This window comes from Vidua chalybeata, chromosome 5 (genome assembly GCF_026979565.1).
Source record: "Vidua chalybeata isolate OUT-0048 chromosome 5, bVidCha1 merged haplotype, whole genome shotgun sequence".
In the NCBI taxonomy this organism is placed as follows: Eukaryota; Metazoa; Chordata; class Aves; order Passeriformes; family Viduidae; genus Vidua; species Vidua chalybeata.
Genome location: NC_071534.1, coordinates 40,511,242 through 40,534,335, shown reverse-complemented (window position 1 = coordinate 40,534,335; position 23,094 = coordinate 40,511,242). Strand labels below are relative to the sequence as shown.

Sequence of the window (23,094 nt, the reverse complement as noted above, 5' to 3'; positions counted from 1 at the left end):
TCAGTATCTCAGTGTTAAGATAAAAATTAACAAATGTGTTAGGGCACAAAATGTTCATCTTTGAAAGTGTTATACACCTAAGTGTGGTAAGTAGGCCCCTTAGTAATTTTGGCATTGAAGGCCGAAGCCCAGTTTCTGTAGACTGGCATAAAAACTTTGGGGGTGTATGCTCTGTTACTTTTGATTTGTTTTTAATGACTTCACTGACTGTCAATGCAGCTCTGAAATGCTACCTAATATACCTTATAATACATAATAAATGTTGCTAATATACCTTTAAAGTGAAATTGTCAAATGCTTCACTTTTTTTGACCATTCCATTTCAGCAAAAAATTATATTAAATAATAGAAGTAATATTTTGCAGAAGTATGGAAAATAAAAATGTGTCTGACCTGGCTTGTTTGCAATGACTTGGTTGACATCAGGATTTTCCTGTATAGAAATTTAGAAACCTGAATGTGTTTAAAACAGGTGATATTATTTGAAATCTGTTAAGAATTAAATATTTGTATTTCAAAGTTAATGCAGTTGTTTTCCACTTCCATTTTAATGGGATTGGTGAAACTGATAGAAATACCACTTCTTTGTAACATTTGCAGTTGATAACAATATGATCTATTGTGATATATGAAAATGCTTTTAAATTTATTTTTCATGTCTCTAAATCCCATGTTGATTTTGGAATTAGATTTGACACATATAACCAAAAGCAGCAGGAAAAAAAAATCTGTTTATCTCTATGGTTAGATTCTAGCTGTCATAATTTTTTGCCATAGAGAGTTAATTATAATTGACTCCCTTGTGAGAGTCAGAGTAAGTCTTTCCTGCTTTTGTTTTTTTCAAATCAGAGACTGCACTAAAGGCTTGGGGGTCATACATACAGTACCTGAATTTAGTCACTATGTATTTGAAATGTCAAGTAAATAATTGGTTTTCCAAGATAACTTACTATCAGGTTCTAAAGTTTGACTAACAATACTAAAAAGATTGCATGTAAGTGTAAGTAGTTCATATGTCTAATATTTTAAAATTTATTAATGACTTTGTTTTATACATACCGAGGATGACTTTCTAGCTAAAAGTCTTAAAATTTGCTGTGCTTTCATCTGTTTTACATTTGAGTTGTATTGTAGTCTTTATCTTAGAATTTCACTAACTATTCTTACTTTCAAATTTCATGTGGTTTAACAGTCAATAATAACCAGATTTCTTCCAGTGTTTATGTTCCAGTGTTTAAAGTTCAGCTTTACTAGGAAAAGTTTAAATGCAATGAGGCTTTTTTTCTTTACTGTGGAAGCACTTGGGATGGCTTTATAGGGACTGAATTCTCCAGAATACACTCGTGATAACAGACTGCCTGCAGTCTCTTATGTGTTAGGAAAGCCCATTTGTCAGACTTAGCAGAAATGGTGGATGGCAATACAGAAAAGAAAATTAGTGTGTAATTTCATAGTGTAAATGATAATGGACCAATTGTGACTTCTAACCTTGTACTTGGCTACAGACCTGTGCTTTAGCCAGCTGGTATATGATAAATCATCTTCAGAATTGCATTTGTGAAAGGCCATCTCATATATTAGCAGAAAAGTTAGGGATGTGTACTGCTGTCTATGACAGTGTCCTCCAAGCTCTTGTCCAGAAGCTTGCTGTAAGCTTAGATTTGTCTGAGCAACTATAAATTTTGTTTTGACTTTCATTTTGCAGACACTTAGAATACCTCTTAGTCTGAAGTACTCATGTCCTTCTGAAAGCACATGGAAGCTAGCTGTGTCCTCTCTTCTCAAAGTTCTCTCCATTGGACTACCTGTTGCAAGGCAGCATGCATCTTCCGGAAAATTTGACAGTATGTGGCCAGAGCTAGCAAATACTTTTGAAGACTTTTTATTCACGAAAAGGTAAACACAATTTCCTTTTTTTTTTTTTTTTAAAGAAAAATCTTCATTAGTAATTTGTTCATTATATGTTTCAGTAGAGCTATTTGATATATGAAAATTATTTTAATGAATGATGGAGTAAAAGTAACTAATCTGTCTACTTCAAAAAGCTATCCTTTCAGAACGTTGTACAAAAAGCTTCAATCAAAAGGAGAAGTGTAAGAGAAAGAAAGAGCTCAGCTGAACTCTCAATATATGGCATAATCTTTCTGAACAGGACAGGGAGCTCTGTATGGACTCCCAAGGACATTTACTCTAGATTTGATAAAGAGTTGCTGATATGTACACAATTTGTTCCTTTCTTCACTTTGAACAGAGTTGCAACAGTATTTTATTCTAATTAACAGCATTAATTTTATGTAATTGTCTGAGTTCCATCTTGAAATACTCCACTTACTGTGAATTTTTGAAAGTTTTTTAGTACACTGCTGTTCACGTAGAAGCCCATAGTTATGTTATATTTGTTTCTACCTAAGATAAATTGACTGCACTTTAATAATTAACCACTCTTTATTTATGATAATTTTTGAAAAGTGTATCTAAATAGTCATATATATCGACTATAAAGATGGACAGATTCCTCTCAAGAATGGAACACATTCTCAATCTACAATGGGCAGGCTGAGAAAGTCCAGAAGTGATGCTCAGAGACAGACAGTTTAATCAAAGAATCATAGACTGGTTTGAGTTGGAAAGGATCTTAAAGATCATCTAGTTCCAAACAGCCTGCCATGGGCAGGACACCCTCCACTAGACCAGGTTGCTCAGATCCCCATCCAGCCTGGCCTTGGATCTATTAATTTGTTCAAACAAAAGACTATAATATTAGCAAAACACTGTAAATTTTCAGAATATAAAAAAAGCTTGCTTCAGAGAATTTTTTTGTCCCTTGGCAATGGGTAAAAACTTGTTTCAGTACAGCAAAGATTTTCTAGGTTAGACATTAAGGGTTCTCTAAGGAAGGTTAGGTATTTTAGATAATTGCTTAGGAGTGGTATGGAATTTCCATTTTCTGTAAACATCTGTGGGCAAGCATCTTTTAGGATCTTTCTTTTTAACAGAAAACAGTAAGATTCTTCAGTGCCTTACACTAATATGCTCTGTGTTTAGTTTTGAAACACACAAAAGTCAGCAATCAAACACAGCTGTATTTACTAATGATGGATAAATAGCAGCTTGCCCAAAACAAACAAGCAAACAAAAAAAATACCAATGAGAATTTATTTTAGAGACACATCCATTAGTGAAAATGTGTAATAATGAATGGGTTTGGAATATCATCAATAGGATTACATGGCAATCAGGTGAAAAACCTTCCTATTGTTTTTACATTTACTTGAAAGAAAATTCTATTAAGTAGAAGGACCTTAAAATAGAAAAGGCCATCCATGATGGCATAAAAGACACTTCCAGTTTTTATCATCACAGTTTTTATTTTATGCTTCACTATTTCTTTAATGTAAAATAATCTTTGCAGTATCTTGCTTGGTTTTCTTTTCAACTGCAGTTAGTATTCTTGCTTCCATTCTGAGACAGGCAGTCCACATCAGTTAACACCCTGTAATCTATCATTGTTGGGTGTACAGAATTCAAATTAAGGTTTTTCAGGTTATTGTAGAAGAATGTATGTTCACTTAAAAGTTGCTTTGGAAGTGCATATTACTATTTGTTGTAATTTAAGTATTCCTAAATATTTGCAAAGCAAATTAAACATTTCCATTTTGCATGTTCTTAGCTGAACAAGACTAGTACTGCCACAGTGTCTTGGTATTAATTGTTCATAAATTCAGGGAATCAAAATTATTCCAGCTCTTTAGTGTAATTCAGGATAATCCACTATCATCTGCATGACTTTCTGGCCAAATCTGTTTGTCTACAACAAATATGTTTAATTTACAGTGAGCGATTTATACTTTACTTGAATATTATTTCAAACGTAGAAAATTAATCTTAATGTGTTGCTTGCTAGAAACTATTACTCTTTTTGTTAATACTAATAGCTTTTGTCATTTGTTATGTATGGGCAAATATTCTCTGGAGGTAAAAGAAAGATAGTACTTGTGTGAATGTTTATGATGCCTTTACAATGTCTGTCTTAAATCTGGTTTTGCCTCTTTAGCAACCAGAATGTATACTATAATTTAACATACAAAATGTGTTTTAGAGAAAAATTTTTAGTCACAATTAAAGATGTCCTTAGAAAAGTGTAGGAAACTTTTTTTCACGTAGAAAGTTTAAAGTTTAAATTAATTTAAAGCACTAAAAATAGGCCGGTATATTGTAGAACCACATGGCCCACAGCAAGATAATTTGACCTATTAGTATAATTAATGGCCACTATCATTATGCTTTCCAGGCTTGTTGTGTGCAGATTAATTTTGCTTATGTAGTTGTATTTTGTGTGGCCACAGAATATCTGGGGTTGTTTTTTTTTTTTTAACCTCCCTAATGCTCATCTTTCTCTAAATAGCAGTTTGCCTTCCAAGTGTATGGTTCTCCTACATACAGTTAGAGCCTTGTCCCTTGGTATCTTTAGGATAGATAGATAGATAGATAGATAGATAGATAGATAGATAGATAGAGTTTTTGTTCTCTCTATTAGCCTGAGCCTTGTGTTCCTAAAAACCATTAAAGCTGAAAAGGGAATACATCTTCCTCATGCCACTAGTCAGGACAATTAGTAATAGCAGTCATTTCTCCTTTTCTTCATCCTCTTCGCTCTCCTCCTCCTCCCCATATTGCTACTGAAGCGTATCTCTCTCACTGTGATGCAAGGAGGGCTCTAGAGATAGCTGTGGAAGTTCCCCACATTGAGGTAATTCTCTTCTGATTTCCTTTGCTAAAATCTTTCTGCACTTTGTGCAAGATGCTATGAGACTACCCTTGTCAAGTAGGGCAACCTGTCCTTTTTGGTTTGAAATTTGCTAAACTGTATCTTCTAGTGGTTTATAATTGCAGTTTACTTAGTCTCTTAAATGTGTAGTTCTACTTGTAAGGAAATTGAATCCAGAATTTTCAAATTTAGTGTGTTCTTTCAATTTTTTTGTAATTCTAATAGAAAACATACACTAGTTATAGTGGTGCCTTATCCCAGGGTAATTTGAAAGAATCTATCCACTGTTTTGAAAGTAACAACTAAAAATTATTGCTGAGTTGACATGCATGTCATCCTTCAGGTTGCAGGGGAAGGCAGTGGGAATGTACTTTCCAACTATCCATCCTTTATTTAAGAACAGCCAGGTGGTATAGAACTGGTTTTGGTGTGTTTCCTGATTTATTTGTATTAACGAGTTGTGTTTTTTAAAACTTCTGGTACTACTTGGATTTTTGTCCATAACACCAAATCAATTAACCAAGCCATAGCTGAGAAGAGAAGAGTGCTTTTAGTTAGATTGGTGACTTGTAAGCTTGAATTGGTTTTAGTAACTCTGCTGAACCTGTCCAAGTGGCTTTACTGCAGCTGTGAGTCAGGTCATCTCTGGTGGTTTTCCAACTTGCAAATGTGTCACACAGGAGAGGGAGGTTATTAAGTTAGGTGCAGGAGTGTACAAATCTTACTAAGGCCAGCATGGATTGAAAAGGTTCTGAAGCACAAAGAATTTGGGAAATGCAGTTCAGTTGACTCCCCAAGAGGCTGACAGGGAGACAGAGTTAACCCCATTACCACATTATCTGGATTTTTAGCATTCTCTAACATGTCACCCCTTGTGACAAGAATAGTTAGATACATACACTGAGACCTGAATATGGTTAGAACTGAAAATCCACTTTCTTATGCTGGCATTCTGTAATTTTTCCTAAGCTCTTTGTTTCAATGAAACAAAGAATATTATGTCACAAAACCCCTTCCTTTTCTTCCTTCAGTCGTGATACATTTTTATACTCCACACTTTCCACTATTAAATGTTCTAGATGTTCTATGCTGTTGTCTGTCCAGGCTATATGCAAAGCTAGGTAAATGGCTTCCTTTTGTACGTCCTCTTCAAACCTTTATTCTCCAAGCCTGACTTAGCACTGCTGGGATGGTTCTAAATATGAAACAACTGCATCTCTGAAAGACTCACCAAAAGCCTTAATGCAGTCAGTCTTCCTAGCAACACTGCATAATAGATTTGATTAGGTTTTTTTCCTTTAGCTTTCATTAAAATATGCCAGTGCACATTGCCTTATTTTTGTATGTATGTTCTCCAGGTTTCTACCTGGCTGAGCATTGGGTAGAAAAATGAAATTATCTCACATTATTTCTAATTTATGAAATTATTTCACATTATTTCACAAATTATTTCACATTATTTCTAAATTTTTAACCAATATATCACACAGTTTTCTAATCTAACTCATAACTCTTCTAGTCACTGTGATCCTAGAAATCATATATGTAGATAGCCTAATATTGCTTCTGGCATTGAAACTGAGTTGGCATTGATTAGAGAAGAGGTCACTGTAGTTTGAACCCTTAAATTAAAGCTCTGTGAATAACGGTTTTTAAAATAGTGAACCTCCTCACCTTGGCATGGTCCCAACTCTGTTTTTTGGATAGGAACAGAATTTCTAGCCAGCTATGGGGCTAAATGAGAAGGGATACTCACTGATGTTTAAAAAGTACAAAGCACAGCAGAAATTGTCTCTGCAGCTTTGTACAATAAGAAATTTCAAATATAGCCAGGAGAGCCCAGGTAAATGAAAAATGAAAGAGTTACTGTCATAGAGCATCAGCGACTTCCAAGACAGAAGTTTTAGCTTTAAAAAAAAAAAAAAAATTAGAGCAAACTATGGCTGAGGAGGACTCAATAATCTTGATTTTTGTCATAAATCAAGATGACATTTAAAATTAATACATTTCATATAACTTAATTTACATAAAATTGTCTTCAGTAAGAAGCTGATGTGTTTATTATTTCATATTGTTCTTCTTTCCCAGAGGCTTTCATAGAAGCATGTCAAGCCATTATATACAATGAAATTCACCAAATATGTGTGTGTATACATATATAATTTATTAGAGCAGAAGTCTATGCTCATGTGAGGGAATTAAATCAATACTTTCCCAAAAGATGCTTCTGAGCAGAGTGCTGTGCACAGCAGGACTCCAGGTGCTTGTTAGGTCTTTGCTCTTGGCTCTGAAGCCCTCCCTGTTCCGTGGGCAGGGGCTGGGAGCTCTGTACTGAGGAAAGTGGCTGCATCACACATTCTTATCTTTCCTGGCTCTTCACCCTCCGGTACGGTTTGGATATTTTGTGCCAGAACAGCAAAGCATTTAGCCCCTAGATAGATGTATCCACATAGACAAAAATCTATTTACTTTGCTACATGAACAAATATGTACCATAATCTGTAGTAGGTAAGGTAGAACAGATATGAATGACTGGGCAGGAAAGCTTGAACACCTCAGCTCAGAAAGTGAGTCATAAATTAGGAACTGCCAGACTGAAATCTTCCCATGTATTTCAACGTGACCTGCATTTCTATGCATCATAATAGCTTAAATTACTGTTGAAACGTTTTGCATACTTAACAACTGTGTATTAGAAAAGGTACTGACTGAACAGCTACTTAATATTTTATTTTATTCTATGTTTTCAACATAAAATTCCAAACTTTCTGACTCCCTAATACACAACTCAGTAATATATACAATAATTTAAAATTTTATTCTTTGTGGTTTTTTCTGGTCATGCATGTAACACACGTCCATTTCTTAGATAAAGTGATCTAGACTTTATCTGCATAAAGTCTCTTTGAGAAGCAGAGATATATTTCTTTTTCAAGCAGAAACATTGGTACATACATAATACATTCCTAATTGTCAAAACTGAAAATTAGCTGTAGGTGTGAAGACTGATCTTCAGTGTGTTATGCTAAGTATTCAGAAGATGGGGAGAAAAAAAGCCTATCTCAGAAAAATCTTATTAGTCTTTGTCAGCAACATACAGGAGCATTGGAAGAAAAAAATCACTCTAAACAAAACATCTGTCAGCTAAACTAATCAGATTTGAATGAGATTTCAAAACCTTCAAAGTTCTTAAACTTTAATTAAAATTGGCAATGGGACAGAGGAGGCAGGCCCAGATGAGTACCCTTATGAGGACAAGATTGACACAGGTCTACAGTCTTATCCTGGGCAGCTGCCTTGCCTGTGAGTGAGTACGTGCTTAGCTCTGAACTACCCACCGCAGGGTCTGTTGAATCGCTTCTGGACATTTCATCTGAAAACAACTACATATATATATCTGATGGAAGAACTCCAAAAAGTTCTACATTTCTTCAAAACTATTGTTTATAAAATGGGTGTTTCTTTTAATAAAATTCATTAAGAAAGAGAACAAATACATTATTTCAGATAGCAGGGGAAAAGGACATTAATGAAAAAAGTTTCATTAATGTAGAAGAAAATGTAAGATGAAAAAAAAAAATTAAGATGTACCATTGAACTCAAAAGTATTTTTCTGGCATAGTGAGTGAAAAGACTAGGTTGCTCAAAGCCCCCATCCAACCTCACCTTGTGATCATTAATCATTACCATATAATAGTACCAACTTGATGCATGTAATAACTGTAAATGTAATACACTTTCCCATACTTATCTCTTTACATATGTTGTAAATTTAAAGTATAACACAGTATGTTTATTTTTAGTACACCTCCTGATAATCTCTCAATTCAAGAATTTCAGAAGAATGAGAGTATTGATGTTGAGGTAAGGAGCCTAAAACAAATATTACTGTTAAAATTAACAAGTTAATGACATTCTCAAGTTGCATTTTGTTCTGAAATAATTTCTTTAAAAGTTACCCTTTCATTACTTTTTCCGTGATACTCTTTTCATTTTTGAAAATAAGACAGGAAATTCATGGGTCCAGAATTCAGCTGCTTCAGGGTGATGCAAAAAGAAGGAAGTGGGATGCCAAAAACTACTTCTTGTCATCTCAACTTCAAAACAGTATAGACTGGATAAACCAGAATGCATTTCTGCCTCTAACTCATTATGTATCCTTATTTATTATGTTATTGCTGAACATTTACACTGGTAATTGTAGACCACAGAGAAAGCTGACAATTAATCCTGAAATGAGTGCCTTCTGTGTTAGAGGGCAGTCAGCAAAAAGCCATTTTTTCTTAGACATTGTTGCCCTTAAGATATGTTCTCTATACTGAGAAGCTTTGGCATAAATGAAGAAATTATGTGTAGTTTGTGCAGCACAAAAATCACTGTATGTTTGGTTGCATAAGGCCGAAGAAAATTAGAAGATGATACCTGAAGGAAGGAGGGACTTCTCTCCTTTTACTCCAGGACAAAAAAAAAAAAAGTGGCAGAACAGAGATTAAGGGTAGAAAGCAGAAGGACTTGCAGAGAAGACATGGCAGTATCTGTGGTTTCATCACCCATCATCTTTCCAGAGGGGTGGCTGGGACACAAAAATATCTGGATGAAAAGTGAGTGGTTCTGCCTGCAGTGAGCTGAACTCTCAAATCTAATGCATTAATTTATAGAGATCTAAACCCATTTTGTTCCTCAATGGGAGCATCAAGACAAGGATAGAGAGCATTTCTGTTAATGTGTATTGCCTTAAGCTCGTTTAGATGTTAAATGTTTCTTCATACTAGATTTACAGTTTTAGTATTTAGAAAACCAATATAAATATATTTAATTTATTTTAGGTGGTGCAGCTTATCAGCACAGAGATACTGCCGTATGCTAATTTTATTCCTAAGGAATTTGTTGGTCAGATAATGACTATGCTCAATAAAGGCTCAATACATTCTCAGTCATCCTCCTTTACAGGTATGGTACCTGAATGACAAAAATTACAGTGTTTAAATCTACTAGAAAATAATTAAAATGTTGAGTGTACTTATTATGATAGAGACTTGAAGTTCCCTGGCACGTATTCAGTATAGACTGTTTGATATCCAACTTTTTTTATATATTGTATTTTGTAATTTTTGCCAAGCTTTCCTTGCAATTTTTTGGAAATTACTTCCTTACTGCTTGGACAGTGTCATATATAATATTGTACTTGTGTTACTTTCTACATATTTTATTTTCCTTTGTGCCAGTTCTAATAGTAATTTCAGACAATTGTAAGACAGACATCCTGTTCTTAAACCCTAAATGACCTTAGTGTAACTGTATGGTGTACCTAGCCATATACCTTCTCTGCCTTTAAGAAAAAACATTTGTAGGGGTTTTTGGAAAGATGAAAAAAAATGAACATAAGCCATTACATAGAAAAAAACTTGTACAGTACCAAATATGAGTATTTATGATGTAGAATTGTTTGCTGGTTTTAGATTATTTAATGTATCTTATAATTAAAGCAATGTCAGGTATGTGACATGTTACAGACAATGTGTCATAATTCATCTCTTATATTTGGAACTATTGCGATTTTTGCACAGTCATTTTTTCTTAGAATGTATTCTTAACATTTGTTCTTATCACTGTTAATATTTTTTAATACTAGAGGAGTGATAACCTTTTCTCAGCATATAATAAATGGATTGAAATGCAGCATCATGCACACTGCACAATTGAAATGCATAATTTTATTTTGACAGAAGCAGAAATAGATATTCGAATGAGAGAAGAGTTTTCTAAGGTGTGTTTTGAAACACTTCTCCAGTTTTCATTCAGTAATAAAGTCACAACTCCTCAAGAAGGCTACATCTCTAGAATGGCACTTTCTGTGCTCTTGAAAAGGTCACAGGATGTATTGCATCGCTACATAGAAGATGAGAGATTGAGTGGCAAATGTCCTCTTCCACGGTATGTGCATTGTCTTTAGAAAAGAAAGGTATTACCAGGACTTTATAAGAAGAAGTTTGCGTTCAAAATATCATTTAGTCATGAAAAAAATGAGGGGGGTGGGAGAGAATGAAATTTAAAAGGCAGGGAAATGTTTATAGGGAAGATATTTCAAAGACAGTGCTGGTACTCTATTTAAAAAAAAAAACAACCTTTAAGTAACAATGGTCATATTCTGTGCTGTTACAACAGTTTTCAGTTACTGAAAACAATGTTTCTGATATTTCTAGCATTATATTTCTGAAATCTGATGTCCTTTTATTCCCAGTAGAGCTATGTGTACTTTCTAAATTGAGAGATGAGTAGAATCGCCTCAAAAATAAAGCATCCAAACAGCAATATTGTGAATTATTACTCAAGTAATTGTTCTTGAAGTGGAAAACTTAGATCAAAAAACAAAGAAATTCTTTAAAATGGGAACTTACTTGGAATTCACTTCACTTTTGAAGGTTTTGATCATTAATGTGGAAATTGATTATCTTTATGTTAGCCTTATCAGGTACTTTGATATGAGTGTTTTCAGTTTGAGATTTGTATGGTGTTACTGTTTCCAGTATCAAAGTTAAAGCTGTCCTACATGAGACAACAGCAATGATAGTGGGAAACTTTCTATAAAACTTACATTCTTGAAACAAAAATGAGTAGTTGACTGTTTGCATTTTTTCATTTGTAGGCAGCAAGTAACAGAAATCATATTTGTTTTAAAAGCTGTCAGTACTCTCATAGATTCACTTAAGAAGACTCAACCTGAAAATGGTAAGTTATTGTTAAATAACATTGTTCAAAAAAGGTAACATTGTATCTGCCCCAAAGATGTATTTATTATTTTCTTTAGTAGTTTTCACAGGAATTTGAAAGAAAAGTGTACTCTGTAAGAGTCAGTATTCTGTAATTCTTTGTATATGTAGGTGACAGGTAGATGGCAAGAAACCCCCCAAAATTTTTCCAGTATGACTAAAAGTATAAAGATCTAAGATATATTTAATAAAAGAGAAAACTTCAATTTATGGAGTCCTTTATTAGATAAAGCTTAGTGTCTTCTGAACACAAAGAAAAAACCCTTCCATAAAATAGTTCCATAAAATATTAATGGAATTCTTAAATATATGAAGCCTGGCTAGATCCTTTTTTCCTTCTCACGACACCTTTTTAGGTTGCTATGGATCATGTTCACATAGGTGCACTCTGCAGTTAAAGGGGTGTACAAGTTAAATGCATGGACAGGCTGGTAGATACTTACACTTGTGGTCTTGCTTTCCCTCTCTTCATATTTTTTGTCCCCTGGACTGAGCTTAGCTCATTGATGCCTGAGTAAATGGTTGACAGATTTATTTAAAGGGTTGAATCAAATGAAAGACCTCAACTTCATTTATAATTACCTATCCTGTTCCTCCTGTAAGCTGCACCTCTGGTATACATGGACAGTTCTTGGAAGGAAACCTAATCATGAGTCTTGGTTAAGTCCACTGTATTGGACTCTGAAATTCTGACAAAATTGTGTATACAACATTTCCCTCTACCTCCCTGCTTTTGTTATTAGGAGGAATAGGAAAAAAAAACAAAACCTTTTTAATCCTGAAACAAACAAACAAACAAACCAGCCTTTCCAGAAAAACACAGGCAGGTGAGTTTCTGGAAAGAGGCAGTGCCTCATTTGTATCATCACTGAGCAGCCAGGGTTATAATGATGTGGTTTCTAAGGTTTTATGGCCAAAGTGTTCAGGTAGAACTATGCCAGGATGCATAAACCCTTTTGGCTAACCCTGAAGCTAACTGAAGTGCTACTCTGGTGGGTTTTCCTCTTAGAGAAATAGAGTGCTATTCTGGTGGGTCTTCCTCTTAGAGGAATAGAGAAGCTGACTCAGCTGGACTGTTCCCCACATCCCTCTTCCTGCAATGAGAGACATTCTTCCCCTGGTCCATATGCAGCAGTGCTTGCCAAACCTCCCACACACTTTCTTAGAAAGAAACAAACAACTGGACAAATTACAGAATCATTTCACTCCCACTTCTTCTACCTTTCAATAATTTTATTTATTTATGATAATGATTAATGTTGTCTGAAGCCAGGGGTTTGTTCTCTTTTGAAAGCAGAGCTAAAACAGAAGTAAGCAAGGAAGATACATTATAATAAGAATCATGCTACAAAGTTTAATTTTACTTGTTGGACTAACAAAACTTTATCATGGATATTTTTTATCTTTGTCCAGTGTTTTTACCTTTGCTTTCTATAGCTCTTGTAATCTGAAATGATCTGAAATCAGTAGAAAGTCTCATTGCTGACAATTTCCAAAAGTGAAATGTGCATCCAGTTCAATTTTCTGTCAACAGCTGAGAAAAGCAGGCAGAAAACATATATATTACAGATGGAAGTACTATCTTAAATTTGTCAGTTCTTCATTCCAAAGACACAGTGAATGACTCATATGTAGAAACACAGGTGTGTAGCACCACTTTAAGGATATTATCCCACATGGCCTCTGGCTGCAGCTGAAAAAACAAATGATTCTCCTGCAGAAATCCTGGCCCGTATTTGAGTGCCCTTCGTGGATGCCATAGTCTCTGTATAGCACTAAGTACCTATGTTTAGGCATGCTGTGAATCTTAGAGGTTTGGAAAAAATCTGTTGTCAGTGTTTGGACAGTGGTAAGTGATTCAGTCTTTTCTTTTCTTCCCTGCAGTTGATTCTAGTACCTGGGCACAAGTTATTGCCTTGTACCCAACTTTAGTAGAATGTATCACCTGCTCATCCTCAGAAGTGTGCTCTGCTTTGAAGGAGGCACTGGTTCCCTTTAAGGACTTCATGCATCCACCAGCAGCCAAGGTACAGAATGGAGAGTCTTGACCCCATAAAACTTCTTTTTTATTCTTGAAAGGATTATCCAAAAATGTTTGCTCCGGGGTGAAGTTTCTCTGAGGAAATCTCTTGTGACTAGTACTTTGGCAACCAATGCTGACTGCCTCTTAACTGTACTAACAAGAGCTCAGTAAGTCGTGAATACAGGCTTTATCTCAAAGGTTCCAGAGTGAGTAGCAGTGCAAACCTTTAATAAATTTAATTGACTAGTTGGAATCATTTATAATCTAATGTACTTGCTACAGTATCTTGAAGTGGTGATTGAAAAGTGGGCTTATGTACAGCTTGTTGTGTATGTGTTAATGATGTAATTAAAAATATTTCAATTCAGTCAGATTTATTAGGCTGGTGTTTTGCACCCTTTTTTGAAGTACGAATTGTACTAAAATTTTATGCAAGATGGTACTGTAACATTCCATATATCTGTAACCAGCCTTTGTAAACAAAGGGAACTGATATACTTGTGTGTATAATAAATGGTACAGTTATGTATAAAATAGTTGCATTTATTATTTAAATTCTTTTAAAAATATTGATAATGTCAAACGCTTGAAAATGTATTTATTATGAATAAGTTGTATGCTTGCATTTTTACTTACAGTTTGCCTTCTAAATTGTCAGATATGTTCATTCATATCTGATCGTGTTAGTTTTTGCTTAATTGAATGTATCTTCTTTGTGGCCATTGGACATCTGCAAAGGGTCATATAATGAAAGATTGAAGCAAGCAGTCACAGTCTGCTGATCTCAAACTTCAGAGCAGTTGACCTGAAATAAGTTTGAATATGCACAAATCCACTGTAGCACTTCAACACTACCATACCTCACTTCATAATAAATTTGTTTCAAGATTTTTGTTCTACTTAACTCTATCCATTTTTGCAGTTTCAGCCTTGCTTTAAAAAGAAAACAAACATATTTGAGGGTTGTTAGCCTTTTTTGACATTCTTGGCAAGTATCACAGTCTTTGAATCATGACCCAGGAAAGGCAAGTTCAATATCTAAAATACTTGGCTGTAATATTTTGTTCAATACTTTTAAATGTTTTGTTTTGTAATGTCTTTTCAATCCAAACAAACTGTTCTAATAATTTAATTATAAACTGTGTCTGATAAAAACCATGAGAAGTGTATTTTTGAAGATAGATACTCAGAAATGCAGTAAAATTTGTCATTAAGTAAATGTGAATTTGTTTCACTTTAACATAATACACAATTGAAGCAAACCACTTTTAATAGTATTGTTTTTCAAGTTTGTGATCTAGCATTTAAACTCTTATTTAATGAATTTTGATTTCAATAATGTTTCACCTGTATTCACATTTTTAATCTGTGATGTGAAAGCACAAAGGCCAAATGTAAAAAAAAAAAAAGACAGGTGCCTTTTTATGGATTTCAGAGCTTACCTTTAGGGTTTTGTTTCTTCAAGTCTTTTGTAGATATTAAAAAATTGTCATGCATAAGAAATGGTATTACATCTGTTTGCTTTGCACTTTACTTGCTCAAGGAACACTGGTTGGTACGTGTGAATAGGTGTAAAAGCTGTAGAAGCTTCAAGCTGAAGGTGTAATGAATTGGTCAGGGTTACCCTGCATTAATATTGTTCTCCAGGAAGTTCTCTGGACAGCTTGCTCCCACAAGTCTCCAGTTTATGGTCCTTTTTAAAAGCTTTCTGTTTTAAAGTATGGTAAATATTAAGGAGGCTTCAAGACCTTGCACATTTCTGTGACCAGAGTTGCATAGGACATAATTGTCAAACCTGAATAGTTTTAAGAGAATACACAGTTTACATTAAGGAAACAAATGTTTCTTGTTAAGAGAATTTATGTCAAAATACTGTCTCTGGAGGAGACATATACTGCAGAACTGGATCTTACATAAAAGTAGCAACATCATCCATACTCTGAAAGTGAAAACCTGACAACTGCTCTCCTAATTAGTGGAAGAAAAGTCCAGGTCATTAAAGAAACAAACTGTAGGACAGGAAAGAAGGGAATTAATTTGTTTTAGAATATATAGGTGTGCAGTCCAAGCTATGGGTGAATTTGTTTCTAATTAGTTTTGAATGGATTTTTCAGTGATAATACAGATGCATTTGTCCATTGAGGGAAACTTCATCTTTATCTGTAATTCAGAAAGGGATGCATGAGTCTTTCTTGACTCTAGAACTGCGACTACTTTACACCTATGAATATTAATCTTCAAAAGATTTTGAAATAAACTACCAATGAGCTAACTTACCATCCTTTCCTCTTAATTACAAAATGAATATATGTGCAATTTGAGGCATGTTTTGGACATGCAATCTGAGGTTGACCGTATTAAAGCTGCTTTTTTGTATTTTGTATAAATAGTTTGAAAGCTAAAAACAAAGCTCCTTAGCTTAGAAAATGTTTTCATTGACTAATTTTGTCTGTGAACAAAAATTATTCCCTTTGCTGTGCCTTCTTGTCCAACACTCAAATATTTCTTCCAACTTGAAATATCAATTTCTTTTTTCTATTTGTACTTTTTGCTAAGCATTCTTAGGGCTTCTTTGAGGCAAGCAGCATTTTGAATATTTAAATTTCACATTTTTACATGTTTCTAGCAAGGTAAATCTTGTTCCAGAAGAAACTGAATTAATTTAACATTATCTGTTGAGTAGACCCATGTCCAAGTTCATTTCAAGTCTGTAGGGTTGCTTAGTCATGAGAATTAAAACCTGTGGACATTTTCAGGATGGGGTCTGCAGTGTGTCGCTGAAGCCAGCTAGAAAAGTGCTACAGCTGACTGTATAGAAATGTGTCACCTGGAAGTCAGAAGATCTTCACCTTTTTCATTCTTGTTTACAACTGTAAAAAAAAGACAAGGATGGGAATCCAAAGAGAAAATGATTAGATTATTAGCATGTTCATATCAAGACTTTGGATTACTTGGGAAAACTTGTACGTCTCAGTGCTATGACTCCTGCTTTAATGTACGTGAGGATTTGAGATTGCATAGTAACTGCTTATGAAAAAAGAACAGATGTCTCAAGCTGGGAAGTTCTTACAGAAAGTCTTATTCCCAGAAGTAACCTACAGTAGTTATTTGCTTATCATCAGGTTATCTAACTGGACATCTGTTTTGCTCTTTTGTACATGAGCCAGCTTCTCCACCTGCTTCACTGGTGTACTGTGGAATGTTACTGGACATTAAACCACACGAAACACATGGTCACAGTTATTTACACGAGTAAATAAGAATATGTCTGTGAAACTTGAGTAGTTTATCATTGTACTCTGCAGATGGAGTTCTTTTTTTTACTCAGGTTGAGTTGTTTCTTCTTGCCAAAGTGCAAATCTTCTCATCGCTGGCCTTGAACTCTTCAGGCAAGATACTTTTAGTGAGGCAAATGCCTTTCTTTTCCTCACAATGGCAAACACAAGTACTAGTCATCACTGTATTTTACAGAAACTCATTTAGAAGCTCAAGATACAAGTATTCTTGGGAGGAGGAAAGCACATTTTCTACTCATCTGTTTTTGTACAGCTCAGTTCTGTGTCTCTTCACTAGCTGTTCACCTCACATTTGCAGCTAGCTACTCATTTTCTGTATGCAATTTGTGTGTTGATTTTTTTTTTTTTTTGTTATAGTGATGTCTAATCAAAAACATCAGAAATCTACTGCCAGTCTATTGTTTGTGCAATTGATATGAGTAACAAAAATTGAAGAAGCTTGCCTAGAAAAGGGAAAGAGGAGAGAAAATGGTTATATGTTGTCAAATTGACTGGGCCTGAAGAATTTCTTCCTGGTATTTAAAGAACTAATCTGAGTAACCTCAGCATTTTTAAGATCATCTTTGTGGTATCCTTGTGTCTGTCAGAGAGTAACATGCTAAAAACTGATCCTTCTTTTTCTAAGCTCCTTATTTAAGAATTTATGCCTTGATTATGAAACAACTGATAAAAAGGAAAAGATTCACCTGTGTGTTTAGTGTGCTAACTACAGGATTTCACTAGCAAGAGATGAGACTATTCATTGCTTGAATTTACTTTCTATGTTTAGAGGAACTCTCAGATAAGCTTATTTTTATGATCAGTTTGATAAGCTTTTTTTTTCCTCCATGTTAACACATTTATTTCTACTTATGATCCAGATGCCTGTCTTAAGAACTTACTTCATAAGTAATCTCATTTATCAGCAGTGTAGTTCTCTTTTCACCTAAAATATATTCCTTATGGAAAGAATGAGTTAAGTACAGCTGCCATATTTTTCTTCAATCATAAATATTATGATGTTGAAACATACTCGAAGGCATTGGCCCCTCTGTCTGTTTTGTTTTCAGAAGAGCTTATCAGTAATTAAATAAGAAAGGAAAGCCCTTGGAAGTCAGGTATCTGGCACCTTCACAGTTTTGTTACTGAAGACCCTGATCTTCAAACTAGAGTCATTCCTGTGCTGCTCTCTGTGCACAAAATATCTGCCTTAGACTTGACATGAGTGATATCTCCAAAGCTGAAGCTGCTTGAAGACTGCAGAAGTTCATGAGGCTGTGGTGGCTGGAAACATGAAGCCTGGTATCACTCAGTTTGATGGTTTTAATGTTAACTATTTCTTACTTAGAACAATTAAAGTTGCCAAGGAATTTCTTACTTTTCTGGCTTCCTTGCCAGAAGACTCACACTTCTGTCCCACATCACGTCAAAGACCAATGCCTGGTCATGAGGGGTGGGGCTGAGAGGCTCCATAAAAAATGGCAGCCAAAACGGGATTGCCACCAATTCAGAGAGAGCACAGAGAGCAGTCTGGTTTTGATCAACCTCTGTCATGAGAAAACATGGAAGGGGACAGGAATATTAAGTGCATAGTGCTGCTGGGATGTGCATGTACAAAGAACTGGTTTCTGGAGCCTATCACAACTATTACTTGCAGATCTACTTACTGAACATCTGTTCGTGCCTCTGGGTTTGGCGAAGCATTATACGGTACTACCTTAGTACTAAAATGAGCTCCAGAGTCTACACAAAGTACTGCCCTAGAACAAATGAGGAAAGATAAATATTTATCTTAGAACAGACTTATTTAAATTAAATATTTTCTCTCAAAATACAAAATGAATAATGTCTGTAACAGCTGTATGGACTATACTGTTAAAATTTTAAGCAGTTTTGTGGCCATAGTCTCAAAGCAAATGCACTGAACTGATGGAGTAGCATGAGCCCCTCCCTCTTTATAGAGGGGGAAGCAAGTTTTTGAAGCACTAAACTTCAGTCTGATAGTAGTAGCTCTTTCTTGCAGTTTAATATCACTTTAACCAATTCAATTCAAACAACTAGGTAAACTTGGAAATGGGTTAGGAATTGAAAAAAGTTTTGCCTTTTTTTTTTCCTCTTACATATACACCTGTGAATGTAAAATCCACTCTCTCTAAAAGCTGAAGGCAGTGGCAACCAGAAACAATTAGTTCTGTACTCTTTGTTAACAGAATGTATTTCATGGATGTATTCAATACATTTAAAAGAGATCAATCTAAGAATTACTTTGAATGCCATTTTTCATGTTGTACTTTGAATCCAAAGAGAGATCTTGTCAAACTAATGAAGTGTTAAATTATCAAAAAATGTACTCATATGTTTTCAAATAAAATGTAACCATTTAGCATCTAACAAGCAATATAATCTTAGCTATGTAAAATGAATCCCCTAGTTTTAAAAAGTTACCAGACCATAGTGGGACTATATTTAATTGCAAACAAACATTTAAATTATTGCTAATGAAATATTAATCTTTTAGAGGACATGAATGTAGGTGCAAAATCAAGCTTAAAATGTAGTTTCTTGTTTATTTAAGTAATTATTAAATAGAAGTTAGTTTTGACAGAAATAATTCCTCCTGTAATAAACTTAGGAGAGGCAGTATGGAATGCCTGCTTTGAGATGCACAAGTTAGATTTCTCTTCTGAGGTTTAGGTAACTAAAAATTTGAGGTCTACCACAAGATTAACTAACCTGGCTTTCATTTGTAGTCAGGGAAGACAAAATAGGCAGGCCTGGCAGTAGAGTTATTCCATCCTAAAAGGTTATCTAACTTGCTATGTGGAACTGATAGTTCTTGCTAACAGAGCATAGGACAACTTCTTTAGACTTAGGCATCTGGTGTTTCATGGTGTTTTTTTAGTTTACTTTAGGCATCTTAAAATGGAGAAAATGAGAGAGCCACAGTAAAAGCAGTTGACTTTGCTGTTGCAATGTGTTGATGGTGCTACAGTTTTTTTGAGTTCCCCTAAGAGCATCTTCTTTGTGGCGTTTGTTTGTTTGTTTGCCTTTTGGGTTTTTACATATTTTTTGTAAGGGCTTGCTCTGAGGCTTGTCTGTTTTTTTCCCTGGGTGAAGATAATGTTAAAATACTTATCTGTTGTACTCTGTGTCTGCAAGGGACAACATGCTGTGACTTTCTTGTAGTCATGGCATTAGTCTGAATAATTACAGGAAGAGTTAAGAGATCTACAGTTACTGTTAGTGTACAAAGCTGAGCTCTTTTTTAGCCTTAAATTCTCCCTTCTACTGATCCATCTTGGTTTTCCATTGGTTTCCCAATTTGGATGAGTACATGATGTTACTGGCTTCATAAACTCATTAAAGAGAACTAACCATTTCCATTACTGCTACACTTTTGTACACTCATCAGATTATTTTTCTGATTGTTTTATATATTACATTTAACTGCTGCTTTTTTCACAAGTGTTTCAGATCAGCAAGGTTACAGTTACTTGATACTGTCCACTTGGGTGCCTGAATTCTTATTTTTGGCATTTAGGAAAATGAAAAAATACTTGCCAGTAAACATGAGTTGTTTGAAAGTCCTTACACATTTACACTCTTGGTAAAAAAAAAAAAAAACCTTGAATTACTGAAAGTAACTAGGGCTCTCCTCAAAATCTTGCAGAGCTTTGCATTATGGCATGAAGCAGCAAGGTGGGTGGTTCCAACAAACATCAGGGATTGAAAGCTTGCGAATTGGTGCCTGTATCCAGCTGCAGCCTTGCATATTTCCTTGCCTTTTAGGTAATTTTTCATTGCTTTCCAGGATCTACTGTAACAGATCTTGGACTTTTTTTTTTTTTAGATAAATGCAAGTCAGAAAAGATGTGTAGGTCTTCTGATTTGCCATATAATAAACTGTGATGTAAAGCTGAGTTATCTGACAGTAGTTTGTACTGATGTCCAATTACAATTTTAAAAACAACTTCTGTTGAGACATGATAAATATTTCAATTATTTAACTTACCAAACTCCAAAAAGAAACAATATTTTACAGTTATCTCCCCTTTACTTATAATGAATTCATCCAAATGATGTTGTTTGAATTTACATTTTACTTTTGCCCAAAGTGCTGATTTTCCTCAAATAGAAATTGCTAACTCCTTGTCTAAGAAACTTTCTAAATATTCTCATGATATTAGATGGATTTCAGTCTGTTATTTAATGAATATAAAAGATACCTTCATTCAGGAAAATAAGTAATTGGGATGTGAAATACTAATAGTCTTTTGTAAAAGTTGTTTTACATTATAGTTGAGGTGGCCTTAGAATAGAAGGGAGCACATTAAAAAAAAGGTAAAAATTAACTCGGAATCAAAAAAAAAACTTTAATATTCTAAGTTTTCAGGATTTTTTCCACTGCTAATATATTTTTGTAATATACTTTAAAATAAATTGGATTATTTAATAGTAAAAATAGTATGAAAATATCTAGCTTTTGCTATTTCTTTTTAATAAGCACTTAAATGTCCCAATTTTAAACTGTATTTATTTTTCAGAACTGAGTTTTCATGTATACACCAACTTAACTGAGTAGGAACAGAGCATACATTTCCTTAGTGCATCCATCTTTGTAATGTTTTGCCTCTCCTTACCTGACCTCAAAAATTACAACGATTAAGTCTCAATGTCTCTGTGAAAAATACGGATTTACAGAGGAAAACAGGAATTGAGAGAAAGCGGCCTGGAGATCAAACAGTCCCTTTCAGAACCAGAAGTAAAGGACTGAGTTATTATTGGATGTTTCTGTTTTGTCAACTGTAGAATATTCTTTAATGTGCCACGCTCTATCAAAAACACATGAACTACAGGATCACCTCATCATACACAATCTCCTAGCATGTTTTCTCCAACAGAATATCACTTGTTTAAACGTGTTTTAAACAAATGATCAGTGATCTGATTGTGCCTGATGCTTCATGCATGTAGCAACTTTAAAAAGGGGGAACTGCCTAATTGTAATGTATTTTATCTTTGTCTCTAAGGTGGCAATGTTTTGGCTCCTTTCCAGTGCGACTTTCTCAACTACAAATTTGTTGCAAGTTGTCATAAAAGGCATTTCCTTCTGAACCCATGTTGTAGATAGATTTTTGCATTAGAAACTCCAAGACTATTGTCCATATTCCTATTTCCATATTCTGCACCACTGATGTTAATACAGCTTTTGTAAACACAATTAACACATTTAAATTTTTAAACTCTTTCAGTCTAATCCCTCTGGTGTGCTGGTAGCTGTTTTTTCAATAGATTTGTTCATACGTGTTGGTGGTGAAGGACAGATGGAACAGTAAGAACGTTAGAATTTATACCTTTAGTGAATCTGTAATGAGGTTCACAGTGGGTTTCTTTGAGGTCAGTTTCTGTGGGAAGATCGTCATGGAGTCTGTTTACATTTAGAAAGAAAAGAGCTTCCAAATTAAAAGTCCAGAGCCAAGGAAGGTACTGTATCTACCCTGAAAGCCCGTGCCCGCTGTGCCTCTCGGGCTGAGGAGCTGAAAATCTCCGCCCCAAAGCGGCCCGTGCGGTGACAGCCCGGTGGCACGTCTGCTGCCCCGCCGGCCGGTGCCGGTACGGCGCCGCTCCCGGACCTGGTCGAGTTCGGTGCTCACGCCCGCCCCGCCTGCGCCTTCCGTGGGCCCCGTTTGGGGAGCGAGAGATCCGGCCGTGCCCGGGGCCCGGGGAGATCGCAGCGCCCCCGTCTGTGAGGAGCGGCCCCGCGCCGCCCGCGCCATCTTGGGCACTCGTCGGGGGCAGCGCTCCCCCTCCCTCCGCAAGATGGCGGCGGCCGGGTGAGTGACATGCCCGGTCACGTGGCGCGGATCGCCCCGCGCTCCCCCCCCGCGCCGCGCGGTCTCTATGGCTCAGCCGGACACACGGGCGGCGGCGGCGAGGGACGGGCGGGCGGACGGAGCCGCGGCGCCCGCACGGCACCTCCTTTGTCTGCGGCCTCGGCAAGGCGAGCGCTTTCCCCTCCCTCGGCTTCCTCCTTCCCGCCGGCAGAGGCGACGGGGGCTTCCCGCTGGGGCGACCGGGGCGGGGGTCCTTCCGCGGGCCCTTCGCCCCGGCCGGCGACACGGCGCGTCCTCGGGCGAGCGGCGCTGGGTCCGGGTCCGGGTCCGGAGCACCCCGGGCCGTCGCCGCCTCTCCGGGGAGCGGGCGGGCAGGCCCGGCGGGGGTGGCGGGAGGTCAGGGCGGGCTGGCGGCCGCCTCTCC

General features: G+C 36.0%; 1 protein-coding gene across 10 annotated transcripts in view; it reads left to right on the top strand.

Moving 5' to 3' along the window:
* The window catches only part of MON2 (MON2 homolog, regulator of endosome-to-Golgi trafficking), a 105,614-nt gene that overhangs the window by 50,756 nt on the left and 31,764 nt on the right, over positions 1-23,094 (top strand). For 3 of the 10 annotated variants that reach the window (XM_053942728.1, XM_053942730.1, XM_053942731.1), the window contains 6 exons: positions 1,706-1,896; positions 8,557-8,632; positions 9,595-9,718; positions 10,495-10,702; positions 11,415-11,497; positions 13,423-13,565. In XM_053942728.1, coding sequence (XP_053798703.1) covers positions 1,706-1,896; positions 8,557-8,632; positions 9,595-9,718; positions 10,495-10,702; positions 11,415-11,497; positions 13,423-13,565 — 825 coding nt within the window. Of the gene's footprint in view, positions 1-1,705; positions 1,897-2,045; positions 4,354-4,685; positions 4,893-8,556; positions 8,633-9,594; positions 9,719-10,494; positions 10,703-11,414; positions 11,498-13,422; positions 14,461-17,214; positions 17,246-23,094 lie in introns of those variants that run through there. The other 7 variants (XM_053942733.1, XM_053942735.1, XM_053942734.1 and 4 more) reach the window with 6 other exon arrangements.